This window comes from Chiroxiphia lanceolata, chromosome 4, assembly GCF_009829145.1.
Source record: "Chiroxiphia lanceolata isolate bChiLan1 chromosome 4, bChiLan1.pri, whole genome shotgun sequence".
NCBI lineage: Eukaryota > Metazoa > Chordata > Aves > Passeriformes > Pipridae > Chiroxiphia > Chiroxiphia lanceolata.
In genome coordinates, this window is record NC_045640.1 from 3,248,082 (window position 1) to 3,272,775 (window position 24,694).

The 24,694-nt window shown below is 47.6% G+C and overlaps 1 protein-coding gene across 2 annotated transcripts in view; it reads right to left on the reverse strand.

Moving 5' to 3' along the window:
• Positions 1–24,694, reverse strand: part of PTPRA (protein tyrosine phosphatase receptor type A) — a 117,520-nt gene that overhangs the window by 80,891 nt on the left and 11,935 nt on the right. For both annotated transcript variants that reach the window (XM_032686276.1, XM_032686277.1), the window contains exon 2: positions 8,890–9,028. In XM_032686276.1, coding sequence (XP_032542167.1) covers positions 8,890–8,907 — 18 coding nt within the window. In that variant the 5' untranslated portion in view covers positions 8,908–9,028. The remainder of the gene's footprint in view (positions 1–8,889; positions 9,029–24,694) is intronic.

The window sequence follows — 24,694 nt, forward strand, 5'->3', positions numbered from 1 at the left end:
TAACTTTGGTGAGCAAAAGTATTTTAGGAATGATCACTAAACAAAACAAATTGAGGGGGTTTGGGTGCTGTGGTGGTTTGGGTTTTTAACTTTTGCTATTTCTTTTATATTTTGAGGAAAAGAGGAAATTGCCTCAAGTTGTGCCAGGGGAGATTTAGATTGGATATGAGGGAAAATTTCTTCATGGAAAGGGTTGTCCAACCCTGGCACAGCTGCCCAAGGCAGTGTTGGAGTCCCCATCCCTGGAGGGATTTAAAATCCTTGGATGTGGCACTTGGGGACATGGGTTAGTGGTGGCCTTGGCAGTGCTGGGGGATGGTTGGATTCAATGATCCAACCTAAACAATTCTATGACTCTATGAAGAAAAAAAAGCCCTGTAACCACAAACCCAGGGACTCTGTACTAGTTTCCACTGCATTTCCAGAATACATGTCCAAAAAGAGCAGTGTTGGGTGAATTAAAGACATTATGCCAGAGGTGAGTTTGAACAAGAACACAGTGAGCAGTTTCTCTCCCTCAGCTGAAGCTCAGCTGGGCTTAAGTCTGTACAGACAGGTCTGGCTTCAGGGGAAGTCCATCCATTGGGATTCTCAAGGCTTTCTAACATGGTGTGAGCAAGAGAAAAACCCCAAACTAGAGCTTTCAGGGGGTAAATCTAGTGGGTGATCAGTGCTACAGCTGGAGCCATCTCCCCACACCACAGATGTGACAGCACCACAATAGCATGAATAATTTTCCCTGCTCACTCCTTACCCAGCGACAGCATTCAGAGTCTAAATTAAGAACACGAAAAACCATTAACAAGACCATTAACCTCGGCCCCACCCTCAGTGCACCACATAAAAAGCCGACAGTAACAATCCCCAAGATAACATTGTGTGTCAGAAATATCACACACAGGAATACAGCAGTCGCAGCCTTCGTTTCCTGACCCGGGAAAGCTGCTATAATTGTAGCTCATTGTGCTCGTGGGGGATTTCGGTTTGGAAGTTGGTTGCCAAAAGCCCTTGTTTGCTGGAATTTCCAATCAGGGGCTCTCAAAACTCCCTGGGTTCCCAAATCAGCGCCGTGTCAAGGCGCCTCTCCAAGTTCTGCACCGTGAGGTTCATCAGGAATTCAGTTTTCTCACTGGAAATAAGTCCAGATCAGGGATATTAAAATCCCAGGGATATAACAGCTGGATGTGGAGAGGACATGCAACTAGAACAGAATTTCTGTTTGGGATTTGTGATGCCCGTTTCACAGCTGAGGAGGGCATCTAAACCAAAAGCATCTTTGCCCTTTGGAGGCCCTCCAGCCGAGTCGAGAGGAGAGTTTTCAGGAGATCATCCCATTTTAAAGAATTTCTTCAAGGAAAGGGTTGTTAACCATTGGAAGGGGCTGCCCAGGGAGGTGGTGGAGTCCCCATCCCTGGGGATGTTCAAGGAATGACTGGACGTGGCACTCGGTGCTCTGGTACAGGTGACAAGGTGGTGATGGGTCAAAGGTTGGACTCAAGGATTTTGGAGGTCTTTTCCAACCTTCATGATTCTGTGATTTTTCATTAATTCAGCTATTACATCACACATAATTCAGAGGTTTGCCATCTCCAACCTGGCCAGGCCTCTGGGGTGTCCAGAGTGGTGTGAAACCACCCAAATTCACAGAAAGCACCACACCCTCTCACAGAGGCGTTCAGTCCATGGCATTCTCCCCTCCTGGTGGAAGCCGTCCTTGCAAGCACTATTCTCCCAAGTATTCCTCCACCCCTTTCTAGAGGATTTAAACTGCCCAGTTCACAGATTTGAGGAGGTAAGGATTCCCTAAGGACTTGGTACCTGACAAACCTGCTGGGTTTTTGACACCCTGTCTTTGTAAAGAGGTTTCATCTCAACGAGGCCTTTTCCAGTCAGTATTTCCAGGTAACACCAACACCAGCTTTTAGCTCTAAATGCTTTTCTACCAAGCCCAGAGAAGGTTAAAAGCAACACTTTCACTCATTTCGGTATTTCCTGATTAAAATGAACAGGTGACAGTGACCCAAACTGACAGTGCCAGAGAAGGGGTTCTCCTAAAATGAAAACACCAACGTTTCTGATGCACCCAAGCGATGCTGTAAGCTGTGAGCATCCTAATTTTATCCTTGTGGTGACCCGGCATCTTAGGTCTCTTCTCAGTTTCATCTTTCTCCCCATGAAAAACAACCATTTCCACATCAATCCCTCCTCCTTCCTTAAGGTTTTTTTATCAGTTTTTCTAGAGGATTTCATTTTCGGGGCTATTTCCCTGAAAGTTGGGGTTTTTTCCCCCTGCTGGCTGTTTGCCAAGGACCCCACAAGGCCCATCCCGAGAGGAAAACCAGCCTCCCAGGAATTTTTTTCAAGGGTGAAGCTCAACGCCCGGCCAGGCGCTGAAGGATAAACACCTCCCTCATTAGTATGCTGAGCCACATTAGTTCTGCTGCTCACAGAGCCAAAGCATCAAAGTGGGGCTGAATCTTCAATTTCACAGCTTGCAACGTGATGTATGAGATACTCCCGGGGCCCCGGGCACGGGGCACAGCGTTTCTGACGCGCGAGGTGCCTGCTGGAAAATCTGCTAATGCCTGGGGAAGAGGCAGCACGTGCCTCTCTGAGAGGAGAGAGATGATGTCATCCCACATAAAATCTGGGTGAAGCGACTGCCCAGCACCGCACGTGAGGCTTTGGTAACACCACGACCTCAGCCGAGGAGCCGGCGTCACCCTACGAGTCGAATGTGGATTAACTTCAGAGGTGAATTTATACTGCAGGACTTTGCTTCAGGTCTGAGAAGTCTCAGGATCTCTCCACTCAGTCTCCCCCCCTAATCAGTTTTTGCAGAATTCTCAAGATTTGGAGGTTTTGAGGTTGTTCTCAAAGGCGGAATTGCACAGCAGAGGTTCAGAAGGTTGTTTGGGATGGAGGGGTCGATAAACCCAGCAGGTGCCTGTTACTGCCCTCCTGTCTTCAGGAAATTAAGCTGAAGAACAACAACACTTCACTCATTGTCGTAGGAAAACTATGAATGACATTGTCATGGCTACAGTTGCACCTGTACCTATCAAATACCAGCATTTTAGCTGATTTTTGCACTGAGAATTTTTTGTCCCCTATTGAAAACCATATTCCTCAAAAAAGACCATGAATACATCAGCCTTGATGACCGGACCAGAGTAAGACCAACCAAGGCTAGGGAAGGCTCCTTGGATTCAAAGTTCAGGCAAAAAAGTGTCAGGAATGGCAGGAAACTCCCGGATACTCCAGCTCACAGTAGGATTCCTCAGTGCATGTGCAGCATTATGGCTTTAGAGGCTTTGGAGGCATTGCACAGATTAATCACACAAAATAATGATCTCACAGTGAAGTGTTGAGCTGGAATTAAAGAGATTAATGTTCAGGTCCCAGCTCTCAAAGTTCTCACCCCTGGGGGAGTCATATCAACTCCTGCATCTCACCTCCCCTTTCCACAAAACCTCCTTTGAATTACTGATTGTAGAACCTGAGCGAAGATGCCAGAGGGAAAGACCATTCCAAAGGCTTTTTTTAATTATTATTTTTTCCTTAATACCCGCTGTGAGGCACTGTCTTGTTTAATTCATGGCTCTTTGAAGAAAGATTTGCCATCTTAAGGGAATAAAAACAAGCCTGTGTTATCTTTTTAATAACACCATGTGCTCCTGCTGGTGAAGTCCAGCCCTGAACAAACACTCTCACATGAACAGACCAAAAAAGGTGCAGTGCCATTTCACTGATGAATTTCATTTGGTGGGGCACTGTCACGACGTGTTTGTAGACCCAAAGGTTGGGCCAGGCAAAATTCTGAAATTAGTGGAGCACTTCTTGGCCTCAATTCCCACAGGAACAAAAAGGCACAGCACAAAATACTCTCCAGCTCTACTTTGTTATCTCCTATTTCTAAATCCCTCAAGACTCTGATTTTTCTGTAATTAAAGTAAGGTTCTTCCTTTGTTTCCCAAGCTCAAACCATAGAAAACAAGACCTTTAACTGTCATGATGGATTTCTGTGTCTGTCACCCCACACCAGCTCACCTGCAACCCCCTGAACGTCCAGCATCTGGCATTTGTAGGAGGTTGGTCACATCCCAATTCCTCTGTAAGCCAAAGACTTCTTGGAATGTGGCTTTTTCCCGTTGCCCAGAACACAAAATGCAGGCCAGATTTTGGTGAGGATGGGAAGAAATGGGAAAGTATGTGGGTGGAAGAAGAACAATGAAGTTCAATCATGCAAAAAATGCTTCTTTTGTTGGTTTTTTAAAATCTAAACCCAAAAATTATTAAGAAGAATTTGCCATGAGAAGGTAACTGTTTGTTGGTGGTGACATCTGCGCCATCCACAGCCCCAAAGCTGCCCTCATCCAACACCAGCAATAGGTGACAGACACAACTGAGACACCTACAACCACAGCAGCCAAACCTTCCTCCCCACACTCAGCCTGAAATTGCACTGGGAGGCCTCAGAAATCCCACAGGATTCCAACCAATCTCCAGTTGCCTTGAAAGCATAATTAACTGCAATTGCCTTTTGATTTTATCTCCATTTTCTCAGGTTCTGGCAATTTGGGAAAGCTCTCCGTGTACCTACAGGTGAGTATTCACCCCGGTGCATGCACCTACTTGTCTGGAGCTACCAACTTCCCATTGTGTCTGCTTTTCTCAGGGCCTCCTCGCAGAATGAAACTTAGGGAGGAAGCCTATCCTTTGGGAAATTCTCCTCCTTATCCTGTATAGTCACTGATAAAAAGATTTTTGCTCCTGCTGGTGGTACAGAGGAGCTTGAACCACGGGAGTGCTCAAGCTCGGCCTGGCTCCACCAGGCTCAGCTCCCCGCTTCCCACAATGTTTTCTGACAAATTGCTCTCAGGGATTTCCAAAAAAAAAGGATGCTGAGTTGGCCTTTGCAGTAAGAAAGAGATTTTCCTCCCTTCTCCACATAAATTTTAAAGTTTCTCCAAGCGGTTTTCAGTCAGTCCAAAGTGTTAGTGAGTCACAGGCAGACAGGTGACCTACACCACCATCCCCTCTTCCAAACAGAGAGGGCAAATATGGAAGAAGGGCACGAGCTTTAAGGAAAATTTCTGGAAAATTTAAGGCTGGTGAGGCACTGACACAGGTTGTCCAGAGAAGCTGTGGCTGCCCCTGGATCCCTGGAAGTGTCCAATGCCAGGCTGGATGGGGCTTGGAGCAACCTGGGATAGTGGAAGGTGTCCCTGCCCATGTCTTGGAACTAGATGGTCTTGAAGGTCCCTTCCAACCCAAACCATTTTGTGGATCTATGAAAATTCTTGCCCTTGCAGGGAAGGTTCAGGACTAGTTTCATTCAGAAATACAAACTGGGTGTAGTCAACGGCTTGGAGAATTGCATCCAAAAAACAGAGAGCTGCTTCAATCCCCAAAAAATTTCCTATTCAGTGGAAAATTCAGCTTTGCTACAAAGTCAGATGGCAGTTTCTGAGCCAGCCCAGGCAGGGGTTCACCCAAACAGGAAAGGCCAAGAACGAGGCATCCAAACACTCCCTGCTAAAACCTTTGTGGTTTTACCATCAAGAGTTCAAACCAAGGCCTCCCGTCCTGCTGCTCGCACCGCACGCGGAAGAGTTTCCAAAAAACCTTCCTTGGCAGCAATCCCAAAAACGCAGCTTCCGACCCGCTGCTGGGAGCAGAGGTGGCTTCTCTGTGGACTTTGAAAGCTGAGTTTCCAAAGAAATCCCGGTGTTTTTGAACAAGGCTCTTGATTTCTCTAATCACAACTGTTTCTGCAATCCTAAGGCAGGTCTGGTGGCCTAAGGTTTGGAGGGAAGATGAGACCCCCCTGTGTTCTCATTGCAAGTCTTGCATGTCACCAAGGACACTTCCCCCTTACCCTTCCTTTGAGCCTGTTGAGATCATGAAAGTAATTATGGTGGAAAAACCTGGGAGAACCCCACCAGGGCTCGGTGAAACTGTCCTGTCCAGTGGGGGAACTGGGACAGACACCAAAGCCCTGGAACACCAGTCTCTAAGGAGCCAGGGCAGTCATCCCTGGCTGGGAAAGGCAGGATTCAAGGCCAGGTTAGATGGGGCTGGGACCAATTTGGTCTAGTGAAAGGTGTCCCTGCCCAAGGCAGGGGATTGGAACAAGATGAGCTTTCAGGTCCCTTCCAACTCAACCCATTCCATGATTCTGTGATTTTATGTCCCTGCTCATTGCAGGGGGTTGGAACAAGATGACCTTTAAAGGTCCCTTCCAAGCCAAATATTCTTTGAGTCCCAGAATCAGTAGGGGGTGTATTCCTACCTCCTACCCTCCTTCCCCTCCTCCAGTGTTTTCAATTCAGCCAGTTTTGATTTGAGACCACTGTGACCTCTACTCAGAGGTGCCACCAGAACTGGGAGCACCACGGTGTTCAGCATCCCAAGGTTTCCAATTACACAAGCAGAGTCTTCTAGGATACACTGGAGGTTTTAGAGCTAAACTTCGAAGTCTCCTCTGCAAACACAAGCTCCCTGGGCTCCCAGCACTACCACAAGTAGCAGTACTACTGCTACACAGCCCGTGCCACGTCTGAGCTGGAATAAACGTGTGACACTGCTGAAATGGCTGACAGAAAAAGAGGACAGCAACTTGTGACAAGTGAATGTGACCCGTGAAAACAAAGCCCAGAAATCCAGCGATCCATCTGAGTGGACAGCTTTGTATAGACTCCATGCACACTGGTTTTCTCCCACATAATCCCAATCTGAATGCTCTGGCCCTGTGACACCGATCAGGAAGTGATGGATAATGAAACACAAGCATAAAAGGGTGCTCAAGCCCTTCCAGCTCACACTGGCTATTTCATAATCCCTGTTTTAGAGGGAGAAAACACTCAGCCCCAAATGCCTTTCCAGTGGCCCACGGGAGTCAAGAGGCTCCTGGTACAACAAACATCCTGGAATCTTCCAAATTCACCTCTCAATCTCACCCAGCAGCCCACCTCCACCTGAGACAGTTGAACAAGCCTCAGCACCTCAGCTGTGGACCTTGCTGCCTTATTCCAGAAGGATTTTGCTGCAGAAGGGAAGTGCTGTGGGACTATTTCACTCCAGCCAACAGAGACAAAGCCACATCTGGCTTCATCCTGCAAGACAAACCACCCACCCACAGCAGTGTTGCTGGGACTATTTAACCTGCCCAGTCACAGCACTGGCCACGGTGATCAGCCCACGGCTGCTCCTCTTCACATGGGTTCAGGCACATCCTGCCATTCCCAGGGGATTGAGGATTCCAGCTGGCCACTGAATTTCCACCTTCCAACCCCAAAGAGCTGAGAAACCTTGACAGGCATGTCCAGGCTCTTGCTGCTCTAAAAAGGCTTTTCTTATACTGGCAAAAACTGAGTAATAAATGGAGTTTAGGCTATTAATGTTCATGTTGAGCATCATACACAAACTCCTTCTGTATCTCTGACTTTATCCTTGTTGAATTTAATCCCTTCCTGGGACCAGCTATGGAGAAAGAAGGCACCAAACACGAAGTCCTTCTTCTAGGACAGTTGGTCACTTCTCAGTGAATCAGAATCACAGAATCACGGAATATCCTGAGTTGGAAGGGACCCACAAAAATCATCCTAGTCCAGCTCCTGGCCCTGCATAGGACAGCCCCAGTTACTGGGATTAATTCAGCTCTTTTCTTCAACAGGAGCTTTCCCCAAATCAAAAAGAGAGCAAAAGAAAAAAGACTTAAAAATACATGTAGCAAAACACAACACGAAATTCAGTGAAGTCCGGAGAGAAACACTCACAAACAGAACTGAAACTCTTCCCTAAGTATCACACAAATTCAAAGGGAAGGATTTAGTCATCCTTAAAAGTCAGGATTGGTTTCAGTTTGGCACGGAGGTACCACACCAGGTTTGCAAAGAGTTCAAAGAATTTTTATATGAAACCATAAATTGGTCGAGTTTGTGAAGCAGGGCAGTGTTGGCAGGACCCTGTGTACAGGCATTAAGGAAATATCAAACCACAAATACAAACTTCTTCTCCAGGCAGGGTGAATCTGTGGAAGCCACAGCAACAAGAAATGCTTTAAGAAAAGACCCTGATTATACAAATCACCAGGTCTCACACGCACATCTCCGTTTGCTACTCCAGCAGCACCATCCTAGCACCGAATCCGTTTGGGTTGGAAGGAGTCCTCTGGAATACCCAACGAGAAATCTGACAGTAAGCTATTTATTTTCGATTTTTAAAAGCATTCCTCAATCTTTTCCTCAAGTCAGACCACGGGAAGAACTTTGACCAGAAAAACTTCCCACAAACTCCCTGATGGATGTTGGGGTTTAATTCACCAATGCCCTGAGTAATGCTCCTTCTTACTCCATAACCTTCCTTCTTACTCCATGACCTTCCTTCTTACTCCATGACCTTCCTTTCCTCAAAAAGACTCTGGGCTTTTTCTTTCCCCCTCCTTAATAAATCACTCACGCCAGAATTCCATGCTCATCTGTGCCAAGGGAAGAGCACAGGTCAGTGTATTTCAGTTTAATGCTGGTTTGTGCAGACAAGAAGAAAAAAAACCTTAAGGAAAGCCCTCAAAACAGCGCAAATATCGATGCCCAAACGCTACATGTCTCACAACAAAACCTACAAGTTTCAAAACTGAAAGATTCTTTCAAGTAAATAAACAAAAAAAAGCTGGACTTGTTCAAGTTTGCATCAAAACAAACAACACCCCCCAGTTTAAGAAGACCACGCTCACTAAGGTCAGATGAAGGAATGATGAAGCGCGGGTTTCACCCTGTAAGGCTGAGGGATGTGAATCCACGAGGAAGCTGGACACCCTGGAACCTCCAAAGGCCACACCAGTACCACCTCCATACCCAAAACACCTCATTAATGCTTCTACTGTACCTTAAAAGGGACGTTCATTCACCTCTTCACCTCCCCAAGGCGACGGTCAAAGCTTTTTTCCGATTAATGCCAAACTGGGACGACAGTGAGGAGTAAACAATCAATCCTTATTAAGGCTGGGGAGTATTCTCAATGCTACCTGCAAAAGAGGAACACCCAGTGAATGATTTGTGCCAAGATGAGGGAGTCATTTCACACAGATCACTCATATTAAACAAACAGACTTTTTACTGCCCCAACTACTAGAGTTTTATTGGGGGTGACTGGGACTGCCCCACATAACTGAGATTGTCCCAGACACTAACACAGGCTCCATATAAAGTAAGTTTATCCAAGCATTCCGAGCACAGTTGGAGGAACACCAGCCTGCAGAAGGCATGGAGGTGGTCAAGAAGAAGACTGAAGACCACAGCTCAAGGGATTTGGGGAACAACCCAAATTTATGCAGCCTGCTAATACACCAGGAGCTAATGAAAAACAAAGAAATTAGCCATAAATTGAGAGGGAACATACATCACTTGGCCTGAAGCTGGAAAGATCTCCATTCCTGCCAGATTTTACATCCCAAACTAGACAACTGTCCTAAAAACGACCTTATTTTCTCTTTCCTTGGGGAAGGGAAGGTTTGTGGGCAGGAGTAGGGCACCTGTCAGGTCAGACAGCATCAGTGTGAAGAGGGGACAAACCTCTCATCCACACCAACTCTTCTGGAGGCCTGGAAAGGGGGAAGGTGCCTTCAAAGCTATGCTCTGCTCATGAAAATGGCCTCAAGGTGGTATTAGGGATGTATCAGTTGGAGCATCTACAGGAGTGAGAGGTGGCTCTTCTGGAGCTGTGGGTATGCTGGCAAGGAGGAGAGGAAAACAATAACTATTTCAGCAGGCTGGGGGAGGGACGAGTGAATTATTCCCTTGGCAACCAGCTTCATGGGACCTGGTTCTCTGCTCAGCTATTCAGTTATATATATTTGGCTCCTCAGCTACTTTCTGTAGGACTTTTCCAGTTTTAGATTTCGTTTTCAAACCCAGGCTGGTCACATTTTCCACAGGCTGCACAATGCACAAACAAGGCAAGATGCATTTTTATAAGGCAAGGCCATGCCTCAAACAGCTGAAACCACCTATGCTGTTGGAACATCTGGCAAAATTCAACGTCCTCCTCAACACAGCAAGAGAAAAGCTGATGCTCTTTGTCCTAATGCTTTTTTAGAGCATTAAAGTCCTCTCACACAGGGTGAGTGCACAGCACCCAAACCACCCACCGGCACCAAGGCAGCAGAACTGATGTCAGAGAGCTCCAAGAGTAGCTCCCAGGATTCCCTTAAACATCTAGGTGTAGGTGATGGAGACTTTTGAGCTGCAGAGAACCACTGAAAGAACCAACAGCCCCGCTCCAGCTCGGAGCAGTGCAATGCCAGCTTCTAAATCTGCATCTGATAAATGGGATGATCGATTTAGGTATTAGGATTCTTAGATACTGGGAAGGAATTCTTACATACTAGGAAGAAATTCTTCCCTGTGAGGGTGGTGAGGGACTGGAATGAAATTTCCAGAGAAGCTGTGGCTGCTCCATCCTCCCTGGGAAGTGTTCAAGGCCAGGTTGGACTGGGCTTGGAGCACCCTGGTCTAGTGGAAGGTGTCCCTGCCCACGTCTTGGAATTAGATGGTCTTGAAGGTCCCTTCCAACCCAAACCATTCCGTGATTCTACGAATTTATTTATTTTAAGTTGTAGAAAGCAGGTAAATTCTGCAGACACAAGGGAGGAAGCAGAAGAGCATCCTCTCCCTCATGGTGCAGCAGAGCTCCCTGGACACCCACTCCACCGCTTTGCATTCCCCCAACAAATAACCCGGCCCTGCTCACGGCAACGTGGATTCCCAATCCGGCTCTGCAGCAAAACAGGCTCCCACTAATTATCCCTCGGCCTGACGACATCCAAATGGTGGAACAGGAACATGTCAGGGACTCAAAATGAGAGAGTGTGAAAACAAGCCCGTCTCCTTTCTCCGTTCACACCACAGGTCCCGAGCGCACGAGGACACGCCTGAGTCATTCCCAGCAACAACCACAGAGAATTCCCACGCAGGAGCTGTTTTTACGGAATTGTTCAAAAATGAGAGGACAGCGAGAGTCACTTTGGGGCTGGAAGGAGCAACGGTGTGATGAGAAGGATCAGTCGCGTCCGTAGAGCCTTATTAGAAGTGATTTATATGCAAGTAAAACAAATATCCCCCCCACTTTTCCAGGAAAACGCCAAATTCCATACTGATTTACACGCTTTCCAATCTCATTGACTTCAGAGGGATTGCCTGCGGTAGGAATCACCGGGCTGTGGCCACCCAGCAATAGAGTAATCCCTTCATATTCCTCTTTTGAAAAAGCCCCATCATCCGACCAGGTGCTGCAGCTCAGACCCCAGGAGCCGAGTCCCAGCCCTGCAGCAACGCTTCTCCTCTCCCTGCCAAAATTTGGGAAGGGGGGGGGAAAGGGAAATAGAAGTCCGATGATGGAAATGCCTCACCATCCGTGGCTGAGCTGGGGGAGAGGCACGAACCCTCCTTCCACCTAATTAAACCCAGATCCAAAAGCTGTTCTGATCCAAGGGCATTAAGTATTTTTGTTAGGAAGGGCAGGGATAAATTAACTCCTAACTCTGGTCCTAATCTTTTTTTTTTTCATTGTTGTTTGAATTCTCCCACTTCCTAAGATTTCGGCATTTCCTCGTGATAAGGGGGGAGCTGCCAGTTCATCTCATGCCTTCTCTCCAAGGCATCTGGGCAGATGCTTCCCCCAAGTAAGCTCTTAAAAATCACAGGATCTGCTTCTCCATTTAACAAACATCGGTGCAAAAGGCAACTGCTGACCCCACTCTTTCATCACAGCTGTTATTTACAGCTACCAGCACACTGGGAGAGATGATAATAAATGTTTAATGGTCCAGCAAACACCAAGGGCTTTATCTCCAGCCCATTTCCAAGCCTGATCAAATATAATAATCCTTTGTATGTCTGTCTGCCACTTCCCTGGCTTCCTGTGGGATGGTGCTCTATATTCACACATGAATGGGGGTTAGCTATAGGGAAGGGGGGGTTACTTATAGGGACACGCTATTTTCCCTGCTTCCATATCAATTTGTTGCTCCCATTAGGGCAGGACTATGCACCAACCTGTTGGACCTCTATAATAGAGAACCTATGTAATAGAGCCCTATATAATAGAGAAGTGCAGGCAGTATCTGCCTCTAGGACTCAATGAAGCAGTTATTTATATCAGGATTATTACACATAGGAAATGGAGAATATGTGGAGGAAGTTGAGAGAAGTATCACTTACTTACAGACTGGGCAGATAAACCACTTCCTCAGCTCTGAAATAGAAGATCTATTCCCCCTCCAATTATAGCTGTGGGTCCATTACTCAATATTCCCTCCCCATGCAAGTCTTACTTCTCTTCCAGAGCCTCATCTCTCCCAGATGATACTGTAAATGAGTCATTTGACACACTAAAGCAAAGCAGTTAAGGTTTTATTACTCTATTACACACTGCCGTGACAAGCTTCCCCAAAGACTTGATGCTAAATCACAGCCCAATTCTGGTTTGGGAAAGTGATCCTAAATCACAGCCCAATTCTGGTTTGGGAAAGTGATCCTAAATCACAGCCCAATTCTGGTTTGGGAAAGTGATCCTAAATCACAGCCCAATTCTGGTTTGGGAAAGTGATCCTAAATCACAGCCCAATTCTGGTTTGGGAAAGTGATCCTAAATCACAGCCCAATTCTGGTTTGGGAAAGTGATCCTAAATCACAGCCCAATTCTGGTTTGGGAAAGTGATCCTAAATCACAGTCCAATTTTGGTTTGGGAAAGTGATCCTAAATCACAGTCCAATTCTGCTTTGGGAAAGTGATCCTAAATCACAGCCCAATTCTGGTTTGGGAAAGTGATCCTAAATCACAGCACAATTCTGGTTTGGGAAAGTGATCCTAAATCACAGCACAATTCTGGTTTGGGAAAGTGATCCTAAATCACAGTCCAATTCTGGTTTGGGAAAGTGATCCTAAATCACAGCACAATTCTGGTTTGGGAATCTCACATGACCCAGAGACAAACACACCCAAAAATGCCACGAGGACTTCGCAGGTGAGACCTCACCCACGTGGGGTTCTCTGGTACCATCAGCTATTCAACACACAGGCTCCAGGAGCCAGACCTGCTCCACAGTTTTCCAGACCATATCCAAGGTTTAATTTTTATTTTTTTTTTTTTCCCCAGCCTTCAAAGGAGCCTTAAAATCAAGTCCTGGTACTGGTGAGGTCTTCTGATACATCCCAAGCCAAATGACTCCACCAACACCACCTCTTGGCTCGGATGATGGGAGGGAACTGGTTCCCAGATCGATCTGGTTAAACTGGAGGGTCCTCTAACTCCGATCCTTGCAGAAGGAGAGGGATCAGGGCAGGATTATGTAAACGAAGGCTCGAGGCCAAAATAAAGGAGCCTGGGGGCAGGGCTGTCATCAGGGCGTAGCTCAGCTGTGCCTCCACTCACCGGCCCCTTCCCTCCCTCCCTCCCTCCACGGGACATTCTTTCACTCAGCCCGGCCAGGAGACTCTTGCAGAGGGTGTTTAAAGCCCTCAGAGCTGCCAAAAACGTCGAATTAGAGCGCAGTGAGAGCTCATAACAAACCCACCCCAGCGAACCCGCAGCACTGCTCGGCTGCCTGGCTGCGTGAACCCAAAAATCGTGGAAGCAAAAGACCTCCCGGCAATTACACCCAAAAGGTTTCCTGTCTCTGCACGAAATCTTTGTTTGCTTTGGGTTTTAGTGGTAGATGGGAGCACAGACTACAATTTGTGGGAGATAGGTTACTGCTGCTAATGCAAAGAGCTTTTTCCCTTCCCCTCTGAACAGATAAAAGCACCAAAAATGCTGCTCTGAAACAGCTTGGTTCTGCATTCACAGATGGTACCAAAAATTAGCATTATTTATCAGTGGCTTTAGTCATTGTTGAAAAGAAAAACAGATAAAAGAAGACATGAACCTGAATTAAGTATATTTCTCCCTTTTTTTTTTTGCAACTAACATTTCAAAATGCAGCAGGGAAAGAGCATTTTGCAGAGCTTTTGGAAACCACACTTAAAAAAAAAAAAAAAAGATACATTTACCCAAGAAGGAGAATGAAAACAGGCAGAACAATAAGAGTCACGGAAGTTTGCTCTGAGGAGACAGCTGGGAAGGTGAAAGGAGGAAGCAAGCAAAGAAAACACATAGCATAAAGACAGAAATTACACCAAAACAGCAGGAGAAGGATTATTGAGCCATGTCACATTTTTACAGCACTGCATGCAGCGGGGGAGGTGTGATCACACAGGGCTGTAGGATGCCAAATGTAGCTGCATTTGTGCACAGTCACACCCCTACAGAGGGCTCAGCCCAGTCCTGCATCTCCTCGGGACCTCAACCTCCTTATCTCAGAATCACAGAGTATCTGAGGTCGGAAGGAACCTCTGGAGGCCACTTGGTCCAACCCCCTGCTTGGCAGGGTCACACAGAGCCAGCTGCCCAGGACTGTGTCCAGATAAAGTTTGAGTATCTCCAAGGATGGAGACTCCACAACCTCCCAGGGCACAACCTGTGCCAGTGCTCCATCACCCCCTAAATCAAATTGTGTTCCCTGATGTTCAGAGGGACCCTCCTGTGTCTCAGTGTGGGCCCATTGCCCCTTGTCCTGTCACTGGGCACCACTGGGAAGAGCCTGGTTCCGTCCTCTCTGCACCCTCCCTGCAGGTGTTGATGGACTTTGATGAGACCCCCGGAGCCTTCTCTTCTCCAGGCTGAGCTGTCCCAGCTCCCTCAGCCTTTCCTCAGAGCACAGGTGCTCCAGTGCCTTCCCTGGGCTCTCTCCAGCCTGTCCCTGTCCCTCTGGTACTGGGGAGCCAGAACTGGACCCAGTGCTTCAGGTGTGGCCTCACCAGTGCTGGGCAGAGGGGCAGGACCCCCTCCCTCAACCTGCTGGCACTGCTGTGTCTCTCACAGCCCAGAAAACACTGTCCTTTGTCATGAGGGCTCAAGATCAAGTTGGTGTCCACCAGGACCCCCAGGTCCTTTCCTGCCAAGCTCCTTCCCAGCTGGGTGGCCCCACCACAGACTGGTTCCCTGAGGAATTTCAGGGAAACAGCAAATGCAAGAAAGAGGAACACTTGCAGGCCACTACAACATCTGCTGTCAGACAGTAAAGCTCATCACCACAGAGCTTAGTTCAGATGAAGGACAAACAAAAAAGGCACAGAGAGCATCATATGATAAATAGGCATAATTTTCTCCAGTAGTGAAGCCTGTCCTCGCTGCAAGGACTTGCCATTTCCTCCCAGCACAAATGGATTACTCATGGACAGAGAAGCCAGGGGCAAAATTAACTCTTGGAGCCCAGCATGTCCCTGGAGATGAGCTCAATCCCAGCCTGCACCTTTCCTCACAGCACACAGACCAGGAGCCTGATGGCCTCTTTGATTGCATCCATCACCACAATAATTACTTTAATTTTCAGCTTCTTGATTTTGGCAGAGACTCTCTTAAAAGCCGAATGAAGAACAATTAAATGCAAGAATTAAGTGAAATAAGGTGCCAACAAGGGTTTGGTGTCTGCCCCTCTTCCCTTAAGTGGGGTGGAAGATTAAGTGCTCAGCACATGGGCTCCTGAGAAAGCCTCCAAAGGGAGGAACCCTCAGAAGAGATCCAAAAAGCCTTTTTCTTAATAGAAAACATCCAGAACTTGCCAATAACAAGGCTAAATCCTGCAGGACTGGCGAGATGGAGCCTTGGCTTCAGCTCCCATGTGGGCTCAGCAGTACAAATCCACTTCCCACACACCAGGGAGAGCAGCCTGGTCAGTCCAAGGCCTGTCCTGTCCTTCCCTGATGATGTTGTGGTGCTGGGCAGCCAAACATGCAAGTCACTGGTCCAAGAAGTACAGAGTGCAGTGATTTATGGAATTACCTAGCAGGGAATTCTGGCCATGGTCCTCCTTCTCAGGATTACAATGTGTTTTACATAAGATATTCACAGGACTTGAGGAACCCACAAGCACTTGCACTGAGACGTTGCTGGGAAGAGGGACCAGGACACAATTCCTTCCCTTTTATGTTCTCACATGCTCAGGTTGGAGTGGCAATGAGGGACACAGCCAGAGGGACACAATGAGGGACACAGCACCTGGGCTTCACACAGTCAGACAGTGCTGCAGGTTTCTCACCAAGGATCAAAGGAATGGGAACCCAACACCTTGGTTCCCAACGAGCCCAGGATCCTGGGATCACAGTTCTGATCTTCATTTAATTTTATGCATATTTTTTAAGAACACAAGTCATCAAAAATTGTCTCTTACTCAGAGAATAACAACTGCATGACAGTCACATTCTAAGTTTTCTACTCATTCACGAATTCAAAAGCAGATGCACCATTAAGTCCAGTTTCCTTATTTTTGAGAACAGGTATAATTATCCCCAGCTTCACAGACACAAGCCACTCCTAGGGAAGTGACCTGACAAACAGTGAGATGACAGAGGCAGCAACAAAAGCCCACTCACCGTGCCACTGGTCTCATGTCTCACAAAATAACTGCCTTCCCACCCAGAACTAAAGGTTACAACTACAGAGAGAATGAGTCAAGCCGGAAAGACCTATTTAAAAAAAGGGGAAAAAACTGGAAAAAAAATTTTATGAAAACATACAGGCTGCATAATACAGGAGAGAGGCCATTTCTGCACTGCACCTTGTTTGCCCATGCTTTGTCTCAGCTGCCAACCACAAATTAAATGAATACTTCAGTTAAAACTTTGCTCATCTGGTACCTTTAATACTTCACTTAGTCACTAGAAACAGAACATCTGTTTTGCTTTTAGGCTTTCGGCAGTGACTCAATGTTATCTGCAGTGTTGGACTGCTGGAGATGAGTATTCCTGAGTTCTCCCCCCCTCATCCCTAGCAACAGGGAGGAGAAATCAACCAGCAAAATTGTGTTATAAAATCATTACAGCTGGACACAAGTTGAGGAGGAAGAACAGGACACAGGGAGATTTCATCCTCAGCTGGGAACAACCTGGCTGAGCTCTCCCACAGGCTCCCTGGGATCGATACACCTTTGGCTTCCAGGCTCTGGAGAAGCAGCAGCCTCCTGCTGTGTTTACAGCAAAGCTCGATAAACACGCCGCAATTAAAATGACTCCAGTAGCCTCCCAGCATGTGCATCCCCCAAAGGTTCATCCGTGATTTAACCTCCGCTGGCTCCAGGCACGGCGGAGAGCTCAGCATCCCATCTCCACCAGCAGGGAAGCTCCCGAGGTGGAGGCGTAGCTTCGGGAAGAGGATGCGGCAGCAGGAAATAATCCCGGCACTGAGGGACCCAATTAACTCTGCTGATAAAAGGCACCAGCATCCCATTACCACGGAAGACGCTGTGCCTGCACAAAGGCATGCCCGGGAAAAGGACTCCAAGGATAACATATGCTGAGTGTATGTGCAAGGGAAGAGCCTGGGCACGGTGATTCTTGTCCTGCTGGAAGGGAAGGGATCTGGGCAGTATCCAAGTGAGCCGACAAGCCCATCATTCAAAGCCACTTCCCTCCCCCCCCCCCCGCATGCAGGGATGATCCTGCTGCTCGTTCAGTGAGTGAATATTTTCCCTGGAAGAGCATCAGACATAAAGCAAAGCCAAAGATCTCCACCTCACCCAATGGTGGCTATAAAACAGACCCACGTGTCTGAAAGGCGGATACTCAGGCTGGCTTTACAGGGTTTCACAGAATCACAGATTTTGGTTTTATGGGGTTTCACAGAATATCCTGAGCTCCAAGGGTCTCACAAGGATCATCGAGTCCAACTCCTGTTTCAGTCTCCCCCATCAGAGGTGGGCACACCACACTCACAGAAACACAGAATCATTTAGGTTGGAAAAAACCTCTGAGATCATCGAGTCCAACCTGTGACCAATCCCCACCTCCTCACCCAGCCCAGAGCACTGAGTGCCACATCCAGCCTTTCCTTGAACACCTACAGGGATGGTGACTCCACCACCTCCCTGGGAACCCCCTTCCAATGTTTAAGCACCCTTTCTGTGAAGAATTTCCTCCTCATGTCCAACCTGAACCTCCCCTGGTGCAGCTTTAGACTACAAGGGGTTCTCTGGAAGGGTTTTATGATCCACTTCACCCTCACATGCAGATAAGGGCACTGCCACTGAGGATGTGGATATCAACCCCCTGAGGAACAGAGGTCCAAAGGGAAGTCTGGGGAAAATCCCTATTGCCGGCTCCCACCCGAGCACTTTAACCTCTGAAAGGTTTTCCTCTCCTTCAATAAAATCTTAAAACTGAGTATGGACAGGGAGACAGCCTGAGACTTTCCCAGTGTGCAGGACAGACCTCATCCAAGATCCATTTAATTCAATAACTCCAACAGCAACACAAGCAGGTCAAGGAAGCAAGGTCAGACCTGCACCAGCACATACCATTTTCTCCCCAGACACTTCTCAGTCTCCAGCATGGACTGCTTCTGCACAGGGATCTTTATATTTTCTTTCCAAGACTTTATCCAGTCACCTTTTAGATCTATGTACATTTTTAAGCATCCTACAGCAAGCAGCAGCACAGGTTGCCCAGAGAAGCTGTGGCTGCCCCATCCCTGGAAGTGTCCAAAGCCAGGTTGGACAGGGCTTGGAGCAACCTGGGCTAGTGCAAGGTGTCCCCACTCATGGCAGGGGGTGGAACTGGATGATCTTTAAGGTCCCTTCTGACCCAAACCATCCTGTGGTTCTGTGATTAACACAAGCGGTGGAAGAGCTTACGGATGCTGACAGCACACAGAGGGAGGATGTGCCACCAGGACAGCACCATCATCTCCAAAAATCATGATCCCCAGAGCTCCCAAAGCTCCTCTGAGTCCTCACCCCAGACACTTCAGGGCATTTAACACAGACCACAGTGAACAAGTGCTGCCGTGCCAGTCTCAAGGATTCAAACTGGGCTCCTCATCAGAGCCTCTGCGGGCAGCAAAGCAGCAGAACTGGTTTGCAAAGAGAAAAGGGAAGAAAACACAGATGACTCTGATAACATGTCTAATTAATAAAGCATAAACGAGACGGGCTGGTTCAGGCTGCGCGTCCCATCTGCTCCGACTCCGGCCGGGATGGTTCCCATCTCCACGAGCACCACTTTCCATGCAGATATTCCCCTGTGCTGACAAGCCAAAGATGTGCCTTCAGCACCTGGGTACACACACTCTACTCTGGTATTACTGTACATCCCTGTGTTCTTTTCATTAGGAAAAAGGGATGAACAACGAAAAATATGAGTGACCAGTATGCAAAGGATGGTCCTGAGGCACCAAGGCCATATCCCAAGGACCAAACACAAGAGTTTGGTGTGAATTTGCTGTATCTTCATAGTCCTCCGTGGCCTCTAGAGAGGTACTAACCTACCTTTAAAGACTTAACCCCAGAACAGTTAATATTTTTTATTCTGTTGCATTTTAAGTGACTTCGCCATCAGCTTGTGTGAATTTCTATGGTGTAAATGCTGATTTATAAAGATTTATTTGTGGAGAGATTAGGTCCAGCTCCCTAAGGTCAGCAGTTAGAATTATGACACCACAAGATCAGGTTCAGACAAGGTCTTGATCTCTGCATCTTTCTGATCCTCCTTGTGAAAAAATAAGCAGAGAAGACACAAACAGGAGACTCCCAGTAATGGGAAATATCCAGACACTCTCACCAATGTGCACCCTGGCCCTTAAAAGCTTCAACAAAAGGAAAAAGAGAGTAACAAAAGGGAGCAACAGGAAAACAGTGATCAAGTAGTGCCAATAGTTCTGGTGCTTTCTGAGGACAGGCTGACTCATTCTCCCCAGTTAAAGCCCAAATACCAACACCAGTCAGTCTGCTGGCACTGGGAGTTCATGGGTTTTTTTTTGGGTTTCATTGCTACAGGTGGATTCAATGAAAATGGAAACCTTCCAAGGAGAGCAAATCCTTCAGAGGCAGAGAGGAGACTGCACTCAGTTCCAGATAAGCTTCTGCTTATCTACGTATCACTTCATGCACAGCCATACCAGCTGTTGGCACCTGCTCCCAAAAAACCAGCAAGAATTAGACACTGAAAAGATAACCCACTACATTCTTTTTTAAAAAAGGGAGTGAATGAGCAATGTCCTATTGGGAAAGTCCACACCACACCTACAATGATGGCAGAGAAGAAAGGAATCAGCCCGGTGCTCAAGCCAGGCAAACGGGGAACACCAAGGCTTTATTAGAGAGAATCCTTGAGTAACCTGGATGCAAACAAGCACATCTCCACCTGGGATGCCAAGATCCTTTCTCTGTCTTCATACTGAAGAGGTATGAAAATCAAAAAGGTCTGACCTGCTCTCAGGGCTGGCTCGAGGAAGGACCAGGGAGGATTTGCCTTTGCAGGAGAATCTGTAGCCCAAACCACTGAGCTCCAGCTGGGACATCCAACCCTTATGGCTCACTCCAGCCCAGCTTCTTGTTTCCACAGCCCTCAAGATTCAACAGCAATAAACAGCAGAGAGCTGCTGCTTGTAAATCACAGTTGCTACACTGAGAATTATCACACATCACAGTGTCAAAGGAACAACAACGCGGCGATGGCGAAATCCTGCGGCACAGATTTGTTCTCCAGACTCAAAGCTAAATGCAGACAGTGCATGTGGGTGGTTGGAACTTCATCCCAAGAAGGTCAACCAACAGAGGAAGCCTTAGCTGCACTGGAATAGTTAAGATTTCGGGCGAACTACTTAAAAGCAAGCAGTTCTCCTCAGGAAATGGACAGTAAGTTGTTGGAAGCATCCTGCTTTCCTGTGACAAAGAACTGGTTACTGAGGAATGGAGCTAACTCAGGTACAGGCACAAAATAAAAGGCAGAAGAGAAGTTGAACTGGAACTTGCTGACTAAGCTGAGCTGGTCTGGGGCGGGGGGCAGGGGAGGTCCGGGCAGCAGCCAAGTGCTCTGGAATAGGCAGGGAAACAAGTTTCCACGGGAGTATGTTGCTTTAAAGTCAGATGTATGAGATCATCTTGTCCCCTTGAGTATGTTGTTTCCTAATGTTTTGCCCAGACCAATCGCAAATGTCAAAAGCAATGGTTGGTTCTGCTGGTTGTGGGGTTTTTTTGGACTACCTTGAGTCCCTGCAGAGCCAGTTGAGGATGGGAATTGTAGACTCTCTTCTGTCTTTCACATTACAAATGCAATTACCTCTGCAGCCTTATTACAGTGTCTCCTGTCAGGCTGATTCTGCAAGAAGCTGAAGGAACAGCTTGCCTTTCAAAGGGAGTTAGAAACATTCCTGTGAGTCCTTCCGTGCTCAGTGGTCATGTGCTGATGAAATTTAACAAAAGTGCAGTCCTGAGGGAAGAGCATCCCTTGGAGAAAGCTGCTCACACTGTCTTCTAAAACGGATGTGAAATGCCCTCGCAGAGTATGAAATTTCCTGGGCAAAAATCTGATTCCTCTTGCTTTTCAATCCTCTCACCCAGATAATGAAGAAAAACTTCCAGGAGAAGAAGATTTTGAGATGCAAGAGACAGTTTGGGGATGGACAGGCTTGTCCAACCTGGATGCAAAAGATGCCAGGTCAAGCAAAACAATAAATGTTAAGGCTACTTTCGCTCCTCTTCCCAGACACGAAGGCAGTGAGCATCTTGGAGTTAGCTCTTGGATAACTGCAAGTGGAAATTAGCACTACAAGCTGGAAACATCTGGATATAGACAGTTAAACAAGATAGTATCAGTAGGTCACATCTGTTTTCCACATTTCCATTTCAGCCTACCCAGAGGCAGGAGTCAGGCGCTCGGGGCACCGGCTGGAGTCCGGAGTTCCATGGTGGGTTACCTGGGGTTCTGCGAGCTGGATGATCACGCAGGTCTCTGCCACCAGGTGAGAGCTCGTTTTTCCTCCACCTCCCACCCCAGGCACTGCCAGAGCTGCCCGTGCCAGGCTCTGTGTCAGCCACAGTGGGATCAGCTCACCTGCCAAAGCGTCAGCCGGGACAGGGTGCCGTGCCGGAGCGTGGCCCGGCGCCAAGGAAAGCAAGCCCAGCTGCCTTGCCCCATCACCAGACGTGGTCCAACACGTGCAGAAAGGAGGGAACAGAAAAATAAACTCTCCAGAACAGCACCACCTCCATCTTACATCAGCTCACCTCTGTCACGAAACAGCCCCTCAGCTCCTCACACCTTCCTTTCCCTTTGGCACCAGGGCAATGGCCCTCCCTGCTCAACCAGGGAATAACGAGGGAGCTGTGCCTGAGCCCCAGAGAACACCCAATTTTGACAAGACAGGGCCTGACCACCCTGTTATTAAGCAGGAAGTGGGAATACTAAGCACAAACGATGAAATAGGCACAGCTGGCACCAAGGTTAAAGGGAGGCTGCAGGACAGGACTGAAAGAGAGGAGGTTTAGATTTGATATCAGGGAGAAATTCTTCCCTGTGAGGGTGGTGAGGCCCTGGCACAGGTTGCCCAGAGAAGCTGTGGTTGCCCCATCCCTGGAAGTGTCCAAGACCAGGCTGGACAGGGCTTGGAGCAACCTGGGCTAGTGGAAGGTGTCCCTGCCCTTGGCAGGGGGTGGAACGAGATGGTCTTTAAGGTCCCTTCCAACACAAACCATTCCATGATTCTGTGACTAAACCACAGATTTCAGCTCACAGCACATGCCTGGCAATCAAAGATGACAAGGCTTAGCAGTTTATTATTAGTAATGAAGCCTCTGCAGGATGTTTTCTGTCAGAAAAAAGCAAAAGTGTTGCTTTCTCAGCTGCCCACTACCTAAAGTGAGCTGAACAAGGCCCACTTCCAAGGGAACAAGTCCCTTTTGGATCAGACAGTGGACAACTCAAGTGGGAAGAGGTCAGAATCATTATGTCTGATCACCAAGCATGAGACTTCAGGTTGAGGGCATTTCAAAGGCCAGCATTTCTCAATAAGCACGGAAGCACCAACTCCTTTTATTTCACATTCCTCTCCTTTTCCCTAGGGATAACAGGCAGTCTGATGTGACACAACAGGAATACCTCAGCCCCTCCCTGGACACCAAATCTGTGAGCAAGGCTTTGATAAATGGGAGGAGGGAAGTGAAGGAAAGGGAAGTGAAGGAAAGTTCACGGAAGAGAGCTCACAGAAGACAGGAATATTAAAGAGTTCAAACTCGGCAGCCAGGAAAGACTTAACAAATAGGCATCTTTGCACTCAAAGCTGCTGACAAACAACCCTGCCCAGAGGAAAGAAAAATCACAAGTGGAAGAATGAAGTGGGCAAGTGCTTGATGTAAGTGTGATTTTGTCAACGGAGATAATTTAGGGAATGGGTTCGTAAAAGCAGAGGATGCCTGTGAGGAGAACCTGCTTCAAGGCCAGGCTGGACGGGGCCTGGAACAACCTGGTCTAGTGGGAGGTGTCCCTGCCCATGGCAGGGGGTTGGAATGAGACGGTCTTTAAGGTTCTTTCTAACCCAAACCATCCTAAGAACGGCAGCTCCACTTGGGAGTTTTCCTGCACAAAGATTCCGAGGACCCTGCTCAACATCGCTGGGCTCTGAGCAGGGAGAAAATTCAGCCCAAACGAGGTTTTCCTCAAGTCAATCATTTTTTGCTGCTTCCAAAATTTAGACCTGTACGAGCTTGGTGTCTCCAGCTGGCACATCTGCAGTGCTGGAGTCTGGGATACTGCAGTGCCACATGCCAGGGGATGGGGGAGAAGAGAGGGTTTGGCAGCTGGAGACCAAGAGGGAAGGAGGAGACAATCCAAAACACAAGCCATGAATTCAGCTCCAGAATAGGATGGACCAAAATTGCACCCAAAAATAAATTCAAGTGGCTCTTATTAGCAAGAACAGATTTAACAACCACATACATTTTCAGTTCCTGTCCTCCAAACCATCATTCCCAATGTTCTCACTTCTTTCCAGATGTAGATCCAAGTGCCTCTGTGACCCAGGCACAGCTCAGAGCAGGTGTCTGGGGTCAGATCCAGGATGGAAGTGACAGAATGTCTGAAGGGAGAACACAGTTCAAGTGTTTCGAAAGCTCTGGAGTGTTTTATTCAACATTTTGACTGCTTCAAAGTAAAATCAGGGCCCAGCTTCCAAAAATACGTGAAGTAAAACCTTCAGCAATGAGAAAAATTGACTCTAATGTAACATCCAACACCACAGTTTGATGGGGTCATTTGTAACCTCACATCAAGTGACCACAGGCAAATTGGGGTGGTCAGAAACGATTCAGAACTGGCTGAAGTACATCCACCAAAATGAAGAAACCCAGTGGCTGAACTTTGAGCAGAGGCTGTAGGACCTTCAGAGGGCAGTGGAAGGGAAGTCAACGTCCCTGCTGCTCACAGTGCATCTGCTTCAACCATACAGCCAAGGCTGGCATTCCCACCTTTAATAAGGACAGGGAGGGGCACAGAGGACTGAGCTCTGGATGCCAGGTGCTCCCTCGGGAAGTGAATCTCTTGGTGAGTCACATCAAAGCATCTCAAAGGAGCTGAGCTGCCATTTGTGACCTCCACAGCAAAACAATCCTCCTGCCCCAACAGCCCAGTCCTGTCAGTGCAGACAGAGCTCCAGGAATGCTTGAAAAGATCAGTAACAATTACTGTTAACAGGCAAAATGAGAAAAAAAAAAATGTGGAAGTGGCAGCCCTCTTCCTATCCCTGGGCTTGGAATCTGCTGATGGAGGGGAGAAAATGGCACTGCCATGACCATCCAGGGGGCTGGAAACAGCTGAAGTGACATGG